This window comes from Clavelina lepadiformis, chromosome 7, assembly GCF_947623445.1.
Source record: "Clavelina lepadiformis chromosome 7, kaClaLepa1.1, whole genome shotgun sequence".
In the NCBI taxonomy this organism is placed as follows: Eukaryota; Metazoa; Chordata; class Ascidiacea; order Aplousobranchia; family Clavelinidae; genus Clavelina; species Clavelina lepadiformis.
In genome coordinates this window covers 15179253-15197563 of record NC_135246.1, presented here as the reverse complement: position 1 = coordinate 15197563, position 18311 = coordinate 15179253, and the positions used below count along the sequence as shown (strand labels likewise).

At 37.8% G+C, this 18311-nt stretch overlaps 3 protein-coding genes across 3 annotated transcripts; all 3 read right to left on the bottom strand.

The window, feature by feature from the left end:
• Positions 1 to 382: 382 nt before the first annotated feature.
• On the bottom strand, positions 383 to 2387 carry LOC143465306 (uncharacterized). The gene is made up of 5 exons (XM_076963530.1): positions 2034 to 2387; positions 1776 to 1925; positions 1478 to 1663; positions 1052 to 1339; positions 383 to 966 (listed from the first exon to the last, which is right to left on the bottom strand). The coding sequence occupies exons 1-5, from the start codon at positions 2110 to 2112 to the stop codon at positions 731 to 733; spliced, it is 939 nt and encodes a 312-aa protein (XP_076819645.1). The 5' UTR covers positions 2113 to 2387; the 3' UTR covers positions 383 to 730.
• Positions 2388 to 3201: 814 nt separating this feature from the next.
• LOC143464566 (uncharacterized) lies at positions 3202 to 13293 on the bottom strand. Its single transcript, XM_076962418.1, has 23 exons — positions 13035 to 13293; positions 12780 to 12893; positions 12654 to 12696; positions 12313 to 12430; positions 11930 to 12098; positions 11596 to 11704; positions 11416 to 11512; positions 11243 to 11313; positions 11038 to 11133; positions 10876 to 10924; positions 10568 to 10735; positions 10243 to 10423; positions 7865 to 7986; positions 7614 to 7796; positions 6226 to 7308; positions 5986 to 6102; positions 5459 to 5608; positions 4846 to 5186; positions 4622 to 4693; positions 4409 to 4516; positions 4107 to 4211; positions 3707 to 3876; positions 3202 to 3480 (listed from the first exon to the last, which is right to left on the bottom strand). The coding sequence occupies exons 1-23, from the start codon at positions 13137 to 13139 to the stop codon at positions 3373 to 3375; spliced, it is 3879 nt and encodes a 1292-aa protein (XP_076818533.1). The 5' UTR covers positions 13140 to 13293; the 3' UTR covers positions 3202 to 3372.
• LOC143464567 (uncharacterized) lies at positions 13281 to 18046 on the bottom strand. Its single transcript, XM_076962419.1, has one exon. The coding sequence runs from the start codon at positions 17124 to 17126 to the stop codon at positions 15636 to 15638; it is 1491 nt and encodes a 496-aa protein (XP_076818534.1). The 5' UTR covers positions 17127 to 18046; the 3' UTR covers positions 13281 to 15635.
• Between the last annotated feature and the right edge of the window lie 265 nt (positions 18047 to 18311).

Below are 18311 nucleotides of genomic sequence, written 5' to 3'. Positions count from 1 at the left end.
ATAAAAATTTCACGTTCCTTTAAAATGTTCTTGTTTATTTACACAAAAATTTGACGTTTGGGTACATCCAAGTAATGCTCGGGTTCTTGAAAAAACTTAAATTTGGTGACGTTTTTGGCGACCTTTCATGGTCTTTCGGGGCAGGTTTGACTATTTGTAACATGCTCAACGTGCATATCTATAATAATTTATGCGATTACTTTTTGTTAACACTACGTGAAACCGAAGCTTACGTCTTTTGCTATCTTTGTATATACAGTTAAACTTAAAAAGACTTTTTACGTGTAGCAAAGTTTTATTAAAACAACTAAATCTTACTGTATGGTTTATAGGCCTAGGCCCTAGATATTGTTCCGGTATATGCTGTATAGGCTAGAAAGAATGCAACTTTTGGTACTCATCAGTGTTTAATATAAAAAATTCCAAAAGTATGTTACGTATATCTGAGAGATCAATATAAGTTTTACTTTTTTTGGACTTTGTTGCAATATAAAAAAGTTAGAAAACACACAAATGCGTTTAGAAAGCCTATACAAAACTGAGGCACAGAGTAGATTTGTAGCAGACCCAGCTATGAAAAAATGGAGAATACATAAGCAGCACTTATCAATCATGACGGATTGAAAACAGCAAAAATTGCAAGTGATGGTGAGATTAGGCCTGATAAAATAAATTAATAGAGGAAAATCTACAATACAAACAATCAGTGACCAACATTTAAGCTAAAAGTTCAAGTACATTTTGCACCACGACGAAGGCCACGGTTTATATTACAAGTGCATAGAAATTTTCCACTGCATGATTCCGTCCATTCTCCAATGTAATCGTACGGCTTGGGACAATAGACTTGGCAGTTGGTTCTACACGTTGGTACTTCCGAGCGAGATTTGCGGTTTTCGCATTTGCAGTTATGACCGCCTCGATTGAAGCAACTCCCGTGCAGACAGTTCGCCTCGCAGCTCTCGTCTGTTCAAAACAACGAAGACTAGCTATAGGGAGCGTTTTGCAAAGTAATTTAGATGCATGCGTTAAAGGATAGTTAAATATTTACCTATAAAGTTTACTCCACCAGTCAAATCTGCTTCCACAATAACGGCAGGTGTGGTGGTGACAAGCTGGGATGTCGTTTCGACTGTAGTAGTGGACGCTTGGGTGGTTTCCCGTGTTGTAGAAGGGACAGGGGTTGTTGTTTTCTCTGCGGTTGTTGTAGGGGCCTGATCGCAGGGTTTGCAAACTCCACAGCTCTTCGCACAATGTTTTTTCATCCAGCTTTCGTAACGTGTTGACTTGCAGTATTTGTCAGCATAATATGAACAGTCGTTGTCTTCGTCTTTGCAGTCTAATAAAATAAGATCGTCGTCAGCTAAATAAGTTATAATCTAAATTTAAATCAAAAAAATGAATCCAAATATAGTATAGAACAAAACATTCACAGCTATAATACCCAAAAATTCGAAAAACAAAATAAAATCCTAACCTCGGTCACAAGAATTTGAGAAGGTGCGTATTTCGTTGCTATTTTGCTGGCAAGGTTGACAAAATCCACAAGTTTTCTTGCACTTTTCTTGAATAAACATGGCCATACGACCCTCGGTAGCTTTGCAGTAATCTTGTGCGTCATCGATAGAACATAACGAATGATCATCTTTGCAAGGATCGTTCTCTGCAAATTATGTGAAATGATTTGAGTTGCAATAGACTTAGGTATACATTTGCACCAGTCAATAACTAAATATTGACCTGGATGAACAGAAACGTATTTAAGTTTAACATACCTGGATCACAGCTGGACTTCTCGCAAGGTTGGCATAGATTACAAGAAAATTTGCACAGTTTCCTTATGACCCGGGAAAATATATGATCGTAACACATTTGTTTTATTTTGGAAGATGTGCAGGTCTCCTTTGCGTCCTTGCAATCGTCGGCTAAACACAAAACAGAAAAACAGCTTGTTATTAAGTCTAAAAATAACGCAGATTAATTTTGCCTTTATCAATATTGATAACGCATCTTTTACAATAATCTCAACTCACAGCATGTTTTTGTGGTTGTGCCTTCTCCGCAAACACAGTTCATGCAGACAATAAGGGCGAAAAGAACTAAAATCTTCATTGTGAATATGGGCTTGCTAAAGTCGAAACGCAGTAAAAATCTTTATAAAACTGATATTTGCTGTGAGCACTTCACGTATTTGTAAATCCTTATCTTACTAGTCTGTGTCGGTTTGATATGCCTAGAGACAAAGCTCTTTATATATCAAAATCTAATTGAGAATTGTTTACTTTTTGAACACGTATGCCTATCATATTTGCGAATTGTTATTCCAGCATATATAATTACAGCATGTTCTCACAACTTCAAGTCAAAACGGTTTATAGTGACGAAAGCCTGTTTATTCAGCCGAGGAACCGTAATTTGTGTTTCGGTAATTATGTTTCAAGATTTGTGTGTAGGCGTGTAAACGTATGTCGTGTAAAACCACTGCGAACTGTGACCTATTGCGTAGATTTGGAGACCTTTGCAATTAACGTTACCTATAAGGAATAATTAATGATATTCAACAAAAGCATATAGGCCCATGCTGATCTATTACGTAAAAGGTAACGCAGAACGTCGGTTAGAGATTACGCTCTAAAAAATTTCTACACGTAATCGCATGTAATTATACAGTTGGACAGTGCGGTCTGCAATTAATCGCTGTAATATCATGTGTTTATTACAACTTATTTAACACGTGACGTATGTTATCACGTCATACGTTGGCTGAACCGTAGTTTGCTACGTTTTATTTTGTTTAGGGTTATGACGATACCCTTACACGAAGCTGTACAAAATACTTATAACATGTTCTTTCTGCTCTGCAACAAGTTTCTTGTTTGTACTGCTTTGATAATTAATTTAATAAACAATCACGTAATCAACTTACACCTACAAATATATCAATGTGACTGCTTTCAGGGTTAGGAGATTTTTTCCTGCGAACAGCCGCTTAGCGGGTAATGTTCTTAGCAACCAAGAGCCCTGTTAGCAATTAGCCGAAAACGTAACTTTAAAGTAAGAAAGCAAGTGGTACAAAATGTTCGGTAGTCTAATCCATTCACTGAAAGTGATGTGTGGTGATGGGCCTTTCGTAAGTACAAGTTTTAAGTTAACAATTTTTTCATTTTTTTCCGGTTTGTGAGAGAAAAATAGCGACACAAATATCGATGCCGCATTTATTGTTCTGACTGACGTAATAAAATTCTATATTTCAATTCAATACAAATCGTTAATAAAATACAATCAAAATGAAACTGCTTGTTGGTGTAGTGTGTGGCAGAAAGAATTCCAACTCAAGGCTCAAAATCAGGAAAGGGGCAGGTCGCCTATGGCCTATGCAGCGTACACGATAGGCTTTGTTTTGTTGAGATAATGTTTTAACGAGGCAGCATATGATTTGGCGTTGATCACAAGTGGCGGTTGGTAAGGAAACCTTAGATCCTGAAAGTAAAATGATTGACTTTAAATGCGGTTGCGGTTCACTATCTGCTTTACACTAAATAACTACTTGCGTGAAAGACAACAACACTACTATATCCCTATTTTTATGCACACTTAATCAAATGACGTTATAGTTTGTACATATGCTGTTCTGTCATGTTTAAGGTCGCAAGTTATTATTGCACATTGTACACATCTATGAATACCAAGTGCGAATGAAGCCCACCTCTTCAATCCCCAAAATGTGTTGACGAAACTTGGCATCTCCAAATGAGGTTAATCGCAGGTTCTGAGAAGTTCGACAATTGAACGCGTTGTTCCATGAGTGCTGGCGTAATGCGGCGGCGTGGTTGAGGGCACCTAGACCCTGATCAAGCACCAGCGGGAGGTTTTCGCCTGTGAATGTCGACGAGTGTTTTAAAAACGAAAAATGTTCGGTGATGTTTTTATCATAAGTGGAAATGAAATATTGCTTGCCGCAAACCTTTTATCTAACGCCGAAATAAAACAGACGAGAGAAATATATAACCATACGCTTCAAACGTTGAATGGACAAATAAAAAGCGTAAACTTTACGATTCAAGGCCTTACAATCGAAGCAATTAGGTGCGCAATTATGTTGTTACCTCCGTCGCTGTCCGAAGCTTCGGCTTTGCATTTTTCTTCAACTTTTTTCACAAGATCCGGTGGTAGAAGCTTGGTGGAAACTCCCATTCTCAGTAAAACGTTACCTGGCGTTTAAGGAAACAAAGAAAACACATAACATTGGTGTAAGACTTCGTTCGTAATTGTAGGCAAGATCGAAATGCAGATGGTCATTTATGGCAATCTACTTCATTTTTATGACAACTTTATAGTAAGATGTTTTGTTGAAAAATTTATTTGAATAATATTTTTTTAAAGATATTTGGGCACTAAGCTGGCAAACCTGGTGTGAATCGTTTCAACACTGATGAGTTCGGAATGTCCGGTTTCGAGTCCTTCTTGTTCGAAGATGTCAGGCCCGTCCAATCAACATCGAGCACGTCAGCTGCTTCTGGGATCGAAATCATATAAAAATCAGTTACAAGCTCAATTCAAGGCACCGTTAGCCTCGGCATGTCTACGTACGGTGAGGCAGCAACTACTCTGCGCTACTCACTAGGTGTCGCATCTTCTTTTTCTGGGTTTTTGTCGCTCTTGGACTTGACTTTCGAATCCTTCTTTGCGTCATCTGTTATATTTGTAACGAAAGGAACGCCATTACTTAAGACAATCTAGTTTTTATATTTTATGGATAGATTTATGAAAGCGGCGGGAACCACATCAATGGTATCAAGCAATCAATCTATATTTCTATGTTAGCAATAAATTCATGCTGCTTACCTCTGCGAGATTTGGATTTAGACGATTTTCTCTCCGATTTCTCGTTGGGTAAATTCTGGTGTCGGGTTCGTCTCGATGAACCACGTGATCGGTCACGGTTTGCCGCCGACGACTCTCGTGATCGGTCACGGTTTGCCGCCGACGACTCTCGTGATCGGTCACGGTTTGCCGCCGACGACTCACGTGAGCGGTCTCGGTCTGTCACAGACGAGTCACGAGTTATTGCCGAGAAGTCACGTGATTTTTCCCGATCGGCCAATGATGCTTGACGGAATCGGATCCTATCCGCCAACGATCTGCTACGATCATGTTTGAAAGGTTTCAAAACGTTGCTACGGTACCTAAAGGTAATCAAAAAATTTAGGGAAAGTCGCGATTGTCACAAGTAACAGCAAAGTTGATTTGAAGCAAAAGTTGATGAGTGTCAACAAAGCACTGTCACCAGTAAGTTCATCAAAAGTCATCGATGTGGAATAGTAAGTAAAGTTGCCCCCAATATAAAGCCCAAGTTATTCCCAGTGTTCTAAGCATTTTCAAGGTGAAAAGACTAATAAAAAGAACCAATCATCTAAATTTATGAAGCAATCGCCAAAAACTGAAAGTTAAAAATGACCCTTGCGGTGTGAACTGCTTCTTCGGCTCGGCCATTCTGGGCACCTGGTCCCTGTTTGCGGATCTGTCCAGTCCCTGCTTCGGGACGTCTTTGAGACGCTGCTGATATCGATTGGCGGATGCAGAACGAGAAGAAATGTTTCTGTTATGTCTAAAAAGGTAAAAAGTTAGATTTACTATCAACACCTTTACTTAGAAATCTAATTAGCTGGAAAGACGTGGCATTACATAAGATGCAAAAATCACCAGCGCCTCCTACGATGCTGTTATGCCCATTCAAGGTAGTTAGCTGTTCATATTAAGGTCATTCGAGATACCGGGTGGTTGTGGTTGAGTCGGTCGTGGTTGCTGGTGCTTGTTTCCACTCCATTTAATTTTATCGATATAATTCGTTTTTATACTTCTGTCTAGAGTGGTCAATCCAGGTCACTGGCAGTCCGTCACTCAGAAGAACCAGCCCAGAATGAGGACGAAACCCCATTACATTTACAAGTCATAAAAATATCCAATGAGTTGCCTCTTACGGACCTGCCATGTAGTTCGGAGCTGCTGCTGTTGTCTCGAAGTGTTCCTGTGGTTGGTCTTTCTCTTGATCGTGATCCTTCGAATGAAGATACCAACCGAGCTGGAGATTGCCGTAGTTTCCTTGAACCAAAAAAAGTAGCTAGAAATTTTTATGTTGTGCTACTACACCTTTAATAAAAGCTGTGGCGACATGGTAACTAAGTTTTCAAAGAACGCTACTAAGATGGTTGGTGTTTTTTTTACCTGGTCTTGTCGTAATCATTTGATCGTCTTCCATCATCTCGGATCGTAACTTCAATGCTAAGATCATGACTAAGCTTTTCTCCACTTCTCCTAGTCGAAACTTGTCGATAAAATGCAGGCGATGAAGAGGACTGTTCCTCCAGGGGATGAGAAGACATTCTATCACCAGACAGAATTCGTGTCCGGTCATCAGGAAAAGTTCGGTGTTGGGGAACACTGGGTTTCTGTGGATGAAACCACTTCTCTTTTCGTCTGTTCTCCTGCATCGTGGGCATGTCCCGGACCTCACGTCTCATCCCACGTTGATCCCTGGTGTCCTCTCTCAAGGCATGAGCATCCGGCTTTTCTTTCATCCTCGGTTGACGAACGTCACGCAACAACTGAGGATCACGAGCTTCTATCCTTAATTTAGTACCTTCTCTTCCTCCGACCCAGGATGCCATCCTCTGTGCTCTTTGATCAAATTCTGAAGGTCCCGCATCCCTTTGTCTCCTGCTGTGATCTGGTTGCCATGACGATTGTTGTGCCTCCCTGATTTGTCTGAAGTCTTTTCTAGAATCGGGCAATTGCGCTGGTTTGTGATGGATGTTCGGACGATTTCTGGAATCACCTCGTTCAGGAAAGTCACTACGTGGCTTTCGGGGCTCTAAGTATTTGTCTCTTTGTTGAAGATCATCGTACCGTGCATTCTTTTCTGAATACTGGAGTTCCAAGCTTCGACGATCACGTTCAAGACCCCTCTTGTCTTGATACGACGACTGCACGCGTTTATCATGATACTGTGTCTTGTGTCCTTCTCGAATTGCATGGTTCTTTTCATTCCCATGGCGTTCAAAGCGCTCCTCGAATTGGCGTTCTTTTGAGGGCTGGTTTTCGTATTTTTCTACGATACGTTTGACGTAATCACGATCTCTATTCCGCTGACGTAACTCCGCCTCCTCCTGATACTTTCGCTCGCTTGATAGGAGATCACGTGCGCGGTTTTCTTCTCTCCCTGAACCATGAGCGCGGTAGGAATCGAACTCAAGTGAACTTTCCTTTCTGTGCTTTTGCACTGGTGGGGGAGGTGAGCGATGCTGCCGACTGTGGAAAATTTTTGATAAAGACAACAATAAACTATACAGTTGTGAAACTTGCCAAAGATCACGTAACTGTCGCATGTGGCTAGAGAATGACAGGAAGAAAATACCAGGACGAAATAAATTTTCCAAATTGGAAAAGAAAAGCGAAGTCGATTACTGCAATAAAATTTGGTACTGCATGCATAGCAGATTTTAAATTTAGTTCCGAAATTTTATCCTTCGAGTACTGATACGACGTTTCCACATATTCCTTACTATATTTAACAGCGGCCCCTATCATCATTGCTAGCACCTTTCAGAACTCACCTGCCGCTTCTTGATGAAGCACTTTCAGGGCTCTCCCACCTCGCGGGAGCCGCCTTACGATGCTTGGGCTTTTTCTCGTGTTGTGAGCTGGGATCGTGTGAAGGTTTTATGTATTCTTTCCTTTTCGGTTGCAACAGCTGTGGCTCATCAATTTCATCAGCAGGTCGCCATTTGTGTTCGACCCTGTAAGGTATTGCTTGATATGCCGTAGACATTTGTACATGTATCTGTGCATGTGACTCAAAACTCACCTTTCTTCATGGAACTTCTTTCTTGAATATTCTTCGCCAATAGAACCACTATGGGGTGATGTGGAGTCCTCTCTTGTACGTTTACGCTTTTTAACTTTCTTTGTTTTGTCTTTGACGTCATCCTGAAAGATTTACAAGTTCTGATAAAATGTCAAATGTTCCCCAAAGTTCGAGAAATGTGCCATTGCCAAAATCTTTTAGTTTTTGAAAGAAACTAGCAGATGTTTAACTTGGTAAATATATGTCTAGCACAGTCATTCTAGCGAGTTTCACCTTAACCCCAACACTGAAACAATCCAAATTATATAATAAGAATCCTAATTAAGCAATAACGAAGACTCCTTATATAGAATATTTCGAAGATAATCGAGTAATAACAGAGAGTTTTTTATCATGCACAGACTTAAGCATGCTTACACAGGAGCTTAAGCTTGCTAGTAATGATTTAGATTAGGTGGGCTGGAAATCGAGTGAAGCCAATCTTCATGCCCATCTGTAGGCATGCATTAAATGCCTTGCCAGGGCAAAACCATATGCTTTAGTAAGCTTCAAATCAAGCTCTTCGGTGTCAGCCTACTACTATTCCGCGCTAGGCAACACTGCCACCAATTTAGTGCAAAACACAAAATCTTAAAATTAACAACTGACATTAAAATTATAGTAGAATTCACCTATAGTGACTTCGGCTATAGTGACACTTCCCCTATAGTGACACCTGTTGCAAAGTCCCGTTTGCAAATGATATGTTTTGCATAGAAATAACTTTGCCTATAATGACTTCGTGTATAAGAACACTTTGATTACGGTGACACCACATTTCTGTCCCTTAGGTTCAAGAATTTCTGTATAAGGACACTCTTAAGTTTGTGATGTAATAATATGTACTTTATCTATGCACAAGCAAGATGTTAGAAAGGTTTATGAGCATTCTTCATAATTGTGATGTAATAAAAGCGTTACTGTGGCTGCTGGGCTAGTTCCAGGCTTTTTGTTCTTGTGATCTCAATTCTCTCCACATAAGCTAGGTTGATTGTCATTGTGTAGTTGATTGATCTATCAAAAATTTCTAAGTTTGTACAATGCCTCTAAAGAGAAAAGCATATTCGCTGAAGGAATGATATGAAGTCGTGAAAGCTGCAGAAAGAGAGCGTCTGTTGCTAACCGCTTGGGAATGCTAAGAAGCTCTGTTATTAAGATGTTCAAAAACTCGGATGCCATTATTTCAGAGTATGAAAGCGGGTGTAATGCTCAAATTAAAAGGCAAAGAGGGCACAATTTTGAAGATGTAGACAAGCATCTCATGCAGTGGTTTCGAATGGCTAGCAGTGGTTCTCAACCATGTTTGGCTTACGGCACCCAGCAAACAACCAAAAGATTTGGCGGCACCCACAGTCAAACCAAAAAGTTTCTGCATTAAATAAAAATAATTTTCGCAACCGTTTTCCTTGACTAGCGATTAGTGCGCAACAACTTGCGGCACCCTTGCGAAACGTAAATGGCACCCTAGGGTGCCAGGGTGCCGCGGCAACCCGGTTGAGAACCACTGTGCTAGAGATAAAAAACTAGTTGTGTCTGGTGAAATGCTGTTCCATAAAGCAAGGGAATTTGTTATTGCACTTGAGCATGAGGACATTGAAAACATCGATATGAACTGGGTTAATCGTTGGAAGAAAGCAAGGAAATAATCTGCAAGAAGTTGCATGAAGAAGCTGAGTCTGTAGACCAAGTAGGCGTAGATATTTGGTTGAGAAACCACTTACCGCAAATTCTGGCAGAATACAGATACCACAAGATATTTTTAACGCTGATGAAACTGGTCTGTACTTTCAGTGCCTACCAGACAGAACCCATACTTTGAAAGTCGAGAAGTGCGCTGGGAGAAAGTTATCAAAAGATCGGCTCACTGTCATGGTGGCCGCTAGCATGTGCGGTGAAAAACTTCCACTTTTGTTTGTTGGAAAGTCGAACAATACTAGATGCTTTAAGGGGGTAAAGGTTTTACCAGTACAATTTTCCTTTGAAGAAAAACAATGCAAAATACCTCGTATATAACAGATATCGAGTATAACGGACAAATTTCGCTGATCCCGACTGGTCCGTTACACGCCAGTTTTATTGTAGTCATCTGCGGCCATTTTACCTTGACTACATCTATAGTGACATTTCACTTATAGTGACAATTTTTCCGCGGTCCTTTCAGGTGTCACTATAGGCAAATTCTACTGTATCAATAATTTAATTTTTTAATTTCTGCAGTGCTATACCTGTATGGTTGGATTCTTCCGGTGTAGGCATATTTACATGTTGCTGTTCAAATTTGTATAAAGCAAATTTTATAAAGCTGTGAAATAAAAGTGAAAAGGTAACTCATTTTCAACCTTCTCTGTTTGTTCCATGCTCTTCTTTCTTGGGAGATCTAGCTCTTCCACTTTCGGATGTTTCACCTTTTTCTTTTTATATTGTTCTGTTTCTTCCTCTTGCTTTTGTTTCTTCTTCTTCTTCGCCTTCATTTTCTTTGATCCTAGATCATCAGTTTCAGGATCCACCATATACTCAGCCCTAAAATATCCAGATGTTAACTGAAGTGAATAGTTAGTGTGCAATCACTGGTACAATTTTGACAACACAGTGCAAATAAATTATGATATAATTGGTTCGTGGCAATTCATCGGTATCTGAATCAACTGTGGTTCTATTTTTTACTTTTTTAGATCTTTGTGCTTGACATGCTTTTGGGGTGATGGTGAACGTGAAAATCCACTTTCATAAGAAGTTCTACTTTTATGCTGATAAGATGATGAGGATCGATCATCTATTTCAACTTTTGTCTTCTTTTTCGGTTTTACTTCTTCAAACTCCTGGACTTCATGTCTGTCACCGTAAAGAGCGGAATTATTAACTGTCTCGAAACAGAAAATCAGCAGCATATTATTTTACTACCCTGAATGAACGGTAACACTGCCTCAGGCCAAGCCAGAAATACTAATGTTATTATTCAATGATGATCTTACTTCTTCATCTTCTTGCTAGAGACTCGTCTTTCCTCTTCACTTGCATAGCCTGTAATGTGATGTAACATGAATGAAAAGAGTGACAGGATCAGGGAATAATTCAAACAGCAACAATTTCAAACAAATTTTTCAGAGCGATTTTAGAAATTTAAGAGCACCAACCTATCTCTTCCTTCGGCATTTTGTGTCGTTGCTGTGATACTTTCAAAGAGTCTGCCTTACTGTGCCAAACATCTGGTAAGGGTGAAGGCGATTGTTCTATTAACATAAAAATACTAATTGAAGTTCGCTTGTACAAAAAAAGTACAACGTTTGCTGAGTCGAGGGGTTTTGAAAATAAAGGCACTCTTCCATTGTAGGTACTAACCTCTGATTATTCGTTGGTGCTTCTTGGGCTTTTGTTCTACCTCATAATCTGAATATTTCTTGTCTTTGTATCTGTAGAATGGCCATAACAGAAAATACAAACAATTGACTGATTTTAAAAAGTCAAAGGATAAAAAAGTTGTCTATATAACATGATATTTTGCAGAAGCTTACCCCTTGGTGGACTTGATTTGATCATGTCTGACAAAGCCTGGGCTGCTTTTTTGTTTGTACTCCAAAGATCTGTCGCGATACTCTTGCAAGTTGCCTCCTAAACAAATAAAGTTGAGCAATAGTAGATGGATACCTTGACACCGATGGCAATGAAATAAAACACCTAGAAATAAAACCAACCTTTGTAATAATCATACGACCTTGACATTTCTGCTTGAGTTTTTTCAAATTTTTTTATGTCTTTTGGTTTTCGTTCTTTTCTTTCTCTGCTACGTCCTCTTTCATATATCTGGAAAAATAATCATTCTATAAATAGTAAGAGTCTGAGACATAAATCATAGTGATGACAGTTTAGGAAAGTAATTTACAATTTATACTCAAGATAGTGCTCAACTAGATCAAGATCATTGTTGTGCATAGAAGTTAATTTAATTTCAAAAACTTTAGCTTTCAACACAGAATCAAGTAATTACGCAAAAACCAAGCAAACTTTGAACAATAAATTCTCACACACCTTTTCATCAACGTGTTGCATCCTAGGGGAAGGACTTGCATACCTTTGCCTCTTTGCATCATGCTTGGATGGAAAGGAGGAAGGAGACACAGAAGTATTTTGAGGAGATGCAAACGGGGACCTCTGTTTTCTTTTACGACCTCGTTCCAAATCAACATCTCTCACACGACTGATAAGAAGAGAGTTATCAAACTACTTTAGCAAAAGTCAATGAAAGACATTTTGATATATAGTAAGACTGGTAAAAGATCCAGCAACAACCACAAAAATCATGACCAAACACTGCAGACATATTAGTTATGCAAGTCTTACATACATCAAGCTATCAAGCTTCAGTTTAAACTGTGTGGTAAAACCACAAAATAAGCATTGTTAATACAAACCTGATGGAATGGGTCATTGGAGAACGATTTTTCTGTGGTCTGGCATCAGCTTCAATCAATTGCCTCCTGCCTCTGTCCATTTCATAAGAACGATCTGAAGTATATTTGTCCTGATAATCTAAATACAATTGGAACTGAATGGACGCCCCATGTACACAAACACAAATATTTTCAAAAGAATAGGGGATGTTGAGGTAAAATATTAAGATTACATGATACAAGAAGGTGCTCAATAAAAGGGTCAAAATGAACATTTTATACTAAACAGCAGCAGAAAGATGGACTACGCTTTGCTTAAGCTTATGAAATATGTTGCTGTCTGTTACATAACAAGTGATTACCACTGAACTTGTGCTTCATATTCTTTGATGGTTCCCTTTGTTCCTAAAAAATAAAAGATAACAGATTGTTAGGTCAATCAAAATGAAGGTGAATAACGCAAAAGAGCATCAAGCAGTAAAACCAACATTGTGAGAAGACCATCTCTCTGATTTTTTCATAGGATCATGATCACGAGGTGAAAGATGATCATCGTTTCGATAAGACTTTGAGCTACCGGATACTTTCCTCTGCCAATTACTCTAAATACATGTTAAACGACAAGTTCTGTTTGTAGAATGCAGCACAGGGTTTTAAAACCGGTATTCTGATACAAAGCGTACAAATAGCATACATCTTTACAGAAATAGTATTAAATACCAGTACATGTACATATAATATACCTCATCAGCTTTATTATCTCCAAGTCGATCAAAGACATTCATTCGACTCGACACATACTTGACATTCTCATGCTTGTGTTTGTGATGTTTGCTGCTTTGAGACATTGCTCCCACTTATCCAATACATGAAACTTCAGAAATTACTTAGAGATAATAGTTATTTAACCAAATTTACCACACATCAATTTACCATGTTACAAAAAGATTTCTAAAATGTATGGTAATAGCTTGGCCTATATTCCCGGATCTAAACATAAAAATAGCTAGGTGACTGTCAAATTTCACAGCAACGGAACATTAAACATGGATTTTAGAATGCAAGTACCACAAAATCAAATGTTACATGTTCATTGCATACAAACATTAAAAAACACAATCCAAAACAATGACATCACAAGTATGCAGGTAGCAAACTGTTGAAACTATTTCAAACACAAAATTTACGAACTATTAAGAATGTCATAATATCACTAAATATACAATGAAAGCTTGTTAACATGACTTCACTTAGTTTGCAACTTTGGTTAACTCAAAGCAATTTTACTAGTTCAAGCAAACTATCCATTACTTAAGGTGAATACAAACACCTTGCAAATAACTGGAAACTTATTTACAGAGAATTTTGTAAAGCTTGAAGTGTTTTTGTGGCCTCCAGGGCATAACCAGCACTTTGTTAAATAAAAAAATCATTCCTTGAAATTTAAATACCCTCTAGTGCAGGGGTTGGGAACATTTTTGGCTGAGGGAGCCATGTAAGTTATATATTTTTAATTGTATTTCCATATAATATTTTTCAACACTTAATGCAACTAACATGTGCATTTTTAAGCAAAACCAGCAATTTTAGACAACGGTAAATGTCTGAATTTACTCTTTAATAACATGCTTCTTACTGTTGATGCGACTTGCAATTACAGAAAACGTATTATTCGTAACAATCGTGCTAATAAATGCCAGCTTAGATTTTTCTGCGAGCCAGACACCAATATCAAAAGAGCAACATCTGGCTCACAAGCCATAGGTTCCCGACCTCTGCTCTGGTGATTCGTTTTGTTAATAGATTTGGCATAATGCTAGTTTTGCATTTTACATTTTATAAACTCATGGCTCTGCAACCTAAAACTATCCTGTACGCTCCAGTGTAAGGTCCAAAAACCTCAGTGGAGGCATTCACAACCATGTAAGTAAAAAGATAAGCCTAAAGAATTTGACAGCAAGAAACATATCGCGCACAAGTAAAGATCCCAACTAATAACAAATGAGATAAAGGCTATTAGATTGTAAGAAATACTGAAATGTAACAGAACTTTAAAATGACCTATAGAAGGCCTTTGAAATGAAGCCAAGGGTAACAGGGTAAATGAATATAATAAATAGTTAAACATTATTTAGCGGAGCTAATTGCATGACATTTCCACATATTATAGTACAACTAAATAGATCAAACAAATTTTAATCTTCATAAAAAAGGAACTACTGTACCAGAAAAATGTATGTAAACTATTACGTAGAACAAACCTGATTAAAACAAGACAGTAGAAAACATACTTAGCCTATAAATCAGTGGTTTTTAAACATTTTTGCTCATGGTGCATCATGCAACATTAAAAAACTACTTCACTAGAACACTGACTTGTAAGTGTTCCAACAAGATTGAAAAAGCTTGCACGCTACAGTATGCTTTTTTTCTGAAAATCATGAAATCTATATGAAATCAAAATCCATGAAATCTAAATCATAAATCATATTGTCCTCCAGCACCATGCTTGCCTAAGGTTCAGGCAATTGCCAATAAATGACTAATCCATGATTGTTATATCACAATGGGGAAAAGACATTTACATGGACTAGTTTAAACAAAACACAAATTATATGTATATACTTCAGAGCTGTAGGCAATCGATATTTTTTTGCAGCTGAGTGCATGACTGATAGTTTTAATTGTGCAATTGTAGTCAACTCAAAAATTGCTTCTAAATTATAAAATGTTTCCTGCACATAGATTGGTGAAACCCTGAGATAAACTGAATTAATGTCGCAAAGTAATTTTATTACAACTTCAACTGTGTTAGCAAGTTTCCACTGTACCCTGAATACAAAGATTAGAATGTTCAATGAACAAAGATACCAAGAATAGTAAAACAAAAGGTACACTGTACAGGAAAACGCAATTAATATATGCTTAAATCAATGTTCTAAATCTTCGATACAGCCGCACAAAGTCACTCACTGCAAAATGAATTAGAAAAAGGCGACCTTGTACCGTAAATGCAAGCAATAAAACAGGCCACTAAACGTAATTAAAAACGTGCAAAACCAATCTCTTAGAGTTATGTACGATGAGATTCAACTGCATAGCTAAGAAATCAGTAAAACCACAATAATAAATTGCAAAAATAAATGTAACTTAGGATATATTACGTATATTTATAAATTTGCATAATTATATAATTTCATAAACAGTGTATTTATAATAATGTTTAAGATATTTCTATCTATATTCATGATTCCCTGGAAATATATGCCAGAAGGTAATTATGCAAATATTGTTTTAGTAACATAATGATAGCGCCTTGCAAAAGTCAACCTGAATAAAGAGCTCTATTCGTACAAGTCTAATAAGCTTATAACAGCATCAGCCAATTTCTGATATTCCTCAATCTCATTATAGATGTGAACGGATATTCGTACAAATAACTTGCCACCATATTCCTTGATAGGAACCTCAATATGATGGTCATTGTATAAAATATTCTGAATTTCCTCAGCAGACGAATAAGAGATTTCTCGACCCTCATACAGGCGAGATGGCAGAGAGACACAGCACATGGTACTGTGCATTTCTAAAGGGGCTAACAAGATTCCATTCCACTTTGTCTTCAGTAACTTCACTGCTCTGTGCAAAACGTTAGTAATTCTCGACCGGATAACTTCTGGGCCAACACACTCCCAAAAATTTAAAGAGCATTGGAGCGCCAGGTAAGAAGTGTAATCCTTTAAACCTGTATAGGTTAATTCTGACTGAAAGCCATATCCATGGCCATGAGAGACAGTGAGAGCTGTAATACCTTTTTGCTCTTCTGGTTTCACATAGAGGAAAGCGCACCCTTTTGGACCACATAGCCATTTATGACAATTTGAGACATAGTAATCCGAACCAATATCAGGAATATTTAAATCTATGGCCCCTAGTGCATGTGCACCATCAATCAACACTGGAACATTTTTTTGATGACATATATCCACAAGTTCTTTTACTGGCATTACGAAAGCAGCGTTACTTGGTATGTGATCAAATATTGCTAACTTCGTACCATCTTTAAGTGTATTTTTTACCACTTTTAAAATGTCTTCAGTGCTCTTTATGGGAGGGATTAGGTTTTCTTCTTGCAATTGCACACCTGTCTTCTGCTGAAGCTGTTTAAGGGACTTTTTCACTGCACCATAAGTAGTGTTGAGATAGAAAATGGTGCTTTTCCTATCGACGTTTAAACTGTTCAGAACAACATTGGTACCCATTGTTGCATTTTCCACAAATGAAATATCGGTTGCTTTACATCGAACAAATTGAGCCAAGCGTTTCTGAGAATGTACAATCAGTGGAAATAATTCACGATCAATAAACCTCACTGGCTGCCTTTCGACATAATCTTCAAGTAACTGTTGGGTACTCAAAGATTCTTTTAACATACTGCCAAATGCACCATGGTTAAGAAATGTCCAGTCTTCATCTAATAGAAAATGTCGTTGCTTAATAATTTTTCCAAAAGGAAAATCCTCTAAATCTTTGTACTTAACGAAATTTGGCAAGTAGACAGGGAAATTTGGTGGAACATAGTCTGGAAGTTCTGTCGCCTTAAGCTGCTCTTCAATGTTCGAAGATTGAAATGTGCCAAACTTCCTAGTGACAACACTTCTGCCAGCATCGCCATTGTTACACAAAGCAGCCATAACTTCAGAAGTTGTAAGTTTTAAACTGGTTATAACTATATATACAGTATATATATCTACTGGATTAAAAAGGGAACAAAGTGATAAACATATTTTGATTGGTTTAGTTTCCAAATGGATCGCAAAACTTGTAAATGTCATAAGAGGTATTTAGAGTGGAAAACAATTGCTCGTCCAAAGTTAACTATTTTACTACAACCACAAGTAAATTGCTGTGATTAATAATAATGGTTTATAAACATATAAAGAAGAAAAACATTAAATATAAATATAGCCTACATCAAAACACAAATTTCAAAAACCATATTTCAAGCAACAAAATCTTGATAGAATGAGCCCAAGTCATGGTTTTTCCAATTTATTAGCACAACATGTTGATATATACAAGTGAAGAGAAAATTCAATTCTGGGTGGATAAATTTCCCTAAAAATATTTTAATTTTAAATTGTTTGATATAACTGAGAGTCATTACACCAAAATTGGTGTCTTTGCACCCACGACTTCTCATTTAAAGGTTCCATATTTTCCAATCGATGTCAGCACTTTATGGCCTTATACGTCTCCCGTTCTTTCTGCAAGTTCCGATTGACACACACCGTTTTATTTATTTTTTCGTTTTTATGTTGTAGACGGCACAGGAGCAAACGTCGTTCTTGCTTTGCCTGAGGCCATTACGACCCAGATTGGAAAGTTTGCTGTTTTTGGGAGAAAAATCCCCCACGCAACAAAAGCCATTATACGCACAATTAATTTTAATCCTCCCATACACTTAGCAAACTACCGGTATCCAACCTGGATTACATTGGTGCAGACACTACCTTGCAGTTATTTTGTGTATCTGTTACTGTGAGCTATGCACTTTTTATTTTGGGGGTGCTGCTTTTCTGGTTCTAGAAAATAAGGGTAACTTACTTTTGTCATGGAGTGCAAATTAAAACACATTGGGGCGTGGGGCCTATCAACCCTGCTGTAGCACTGCTGCTAAACGACAATTTTGTCGTTTTTAAGCGCAAAGTATGATTTAAAAAGAACGAAATTGTTTGCTAAACAATACAAACCGATAAATATTTTTACGCCTAGTAGCACTTTTCAAAGTACTAAACACATAAAAAAATGGAAATATTACCGCGGTGAAAATGACCGAAACGAGTAAGTATTGCAATTTGCAAAAGCGCTGAATTGGCAATTTTGTCCATGAGGTCCCTGATTCTGACTGGTTCAATGATTTGGGAAAATCCCGCACTGAACGCAAAAAAATTCAGTTCTTGCTTGGCCCAAGTTGCCCGAAATTCAATAGATTTGCATTTCGGTAAAGAAAACTAATT

Bases quoted from the DNA above. Each gene is read 5' to 3' on its own strand.
- LOC143465306 (XM_076963530.1), bottom strand. From the start codon at position 2,112: ATGAAGATTTTAGTTCTTTTCGCCCTTATTGTCTGCATGAACTGTGTT. The intron at 1,664-1,775 runs GTATGTTAAACT...CATAATTTGCAG, and splicing joins GAAGTCCAGCTGTGATCCAG to AGAACGATCCTTGCAAAGAT. The intron at 1,340-1,477 runs GTTAGGATTTTA...TTATTTTATTAG, and splicing joins CTCAAATTCTTGTGACCGAG to ACTGCAAAGACGAAGACAAC.
- LOC143464566 (XM_076962418.1), bottom strand. From the start codon at position 13,139: ATGTCTCAAAGCAGCAAACATCACAAACACAAGCATGAGAATGTCAAG. The intron at 12,099-12,312 runs GTTTGTATTAAC...TCTTCTTATCAG, and splicing joins CCAATGACCCATTCCATCAG to TCGTGTGAGAGATGTTGATT. The intron at 4,517-4,621 runs GTGAGTAGCGCA...TTTCGATCCCAG, and splicing joins AAAAGAAGATGCGACACCTA to AAGCAGCTGACGTGCTCGAT.
- LOC143464567 (XM_076962419.1), bottom strand. From the start codon at position 17,126: ATGACATTTACAAGTTTTGCGATCCATTTGGAAACTAAACCAATCAAA.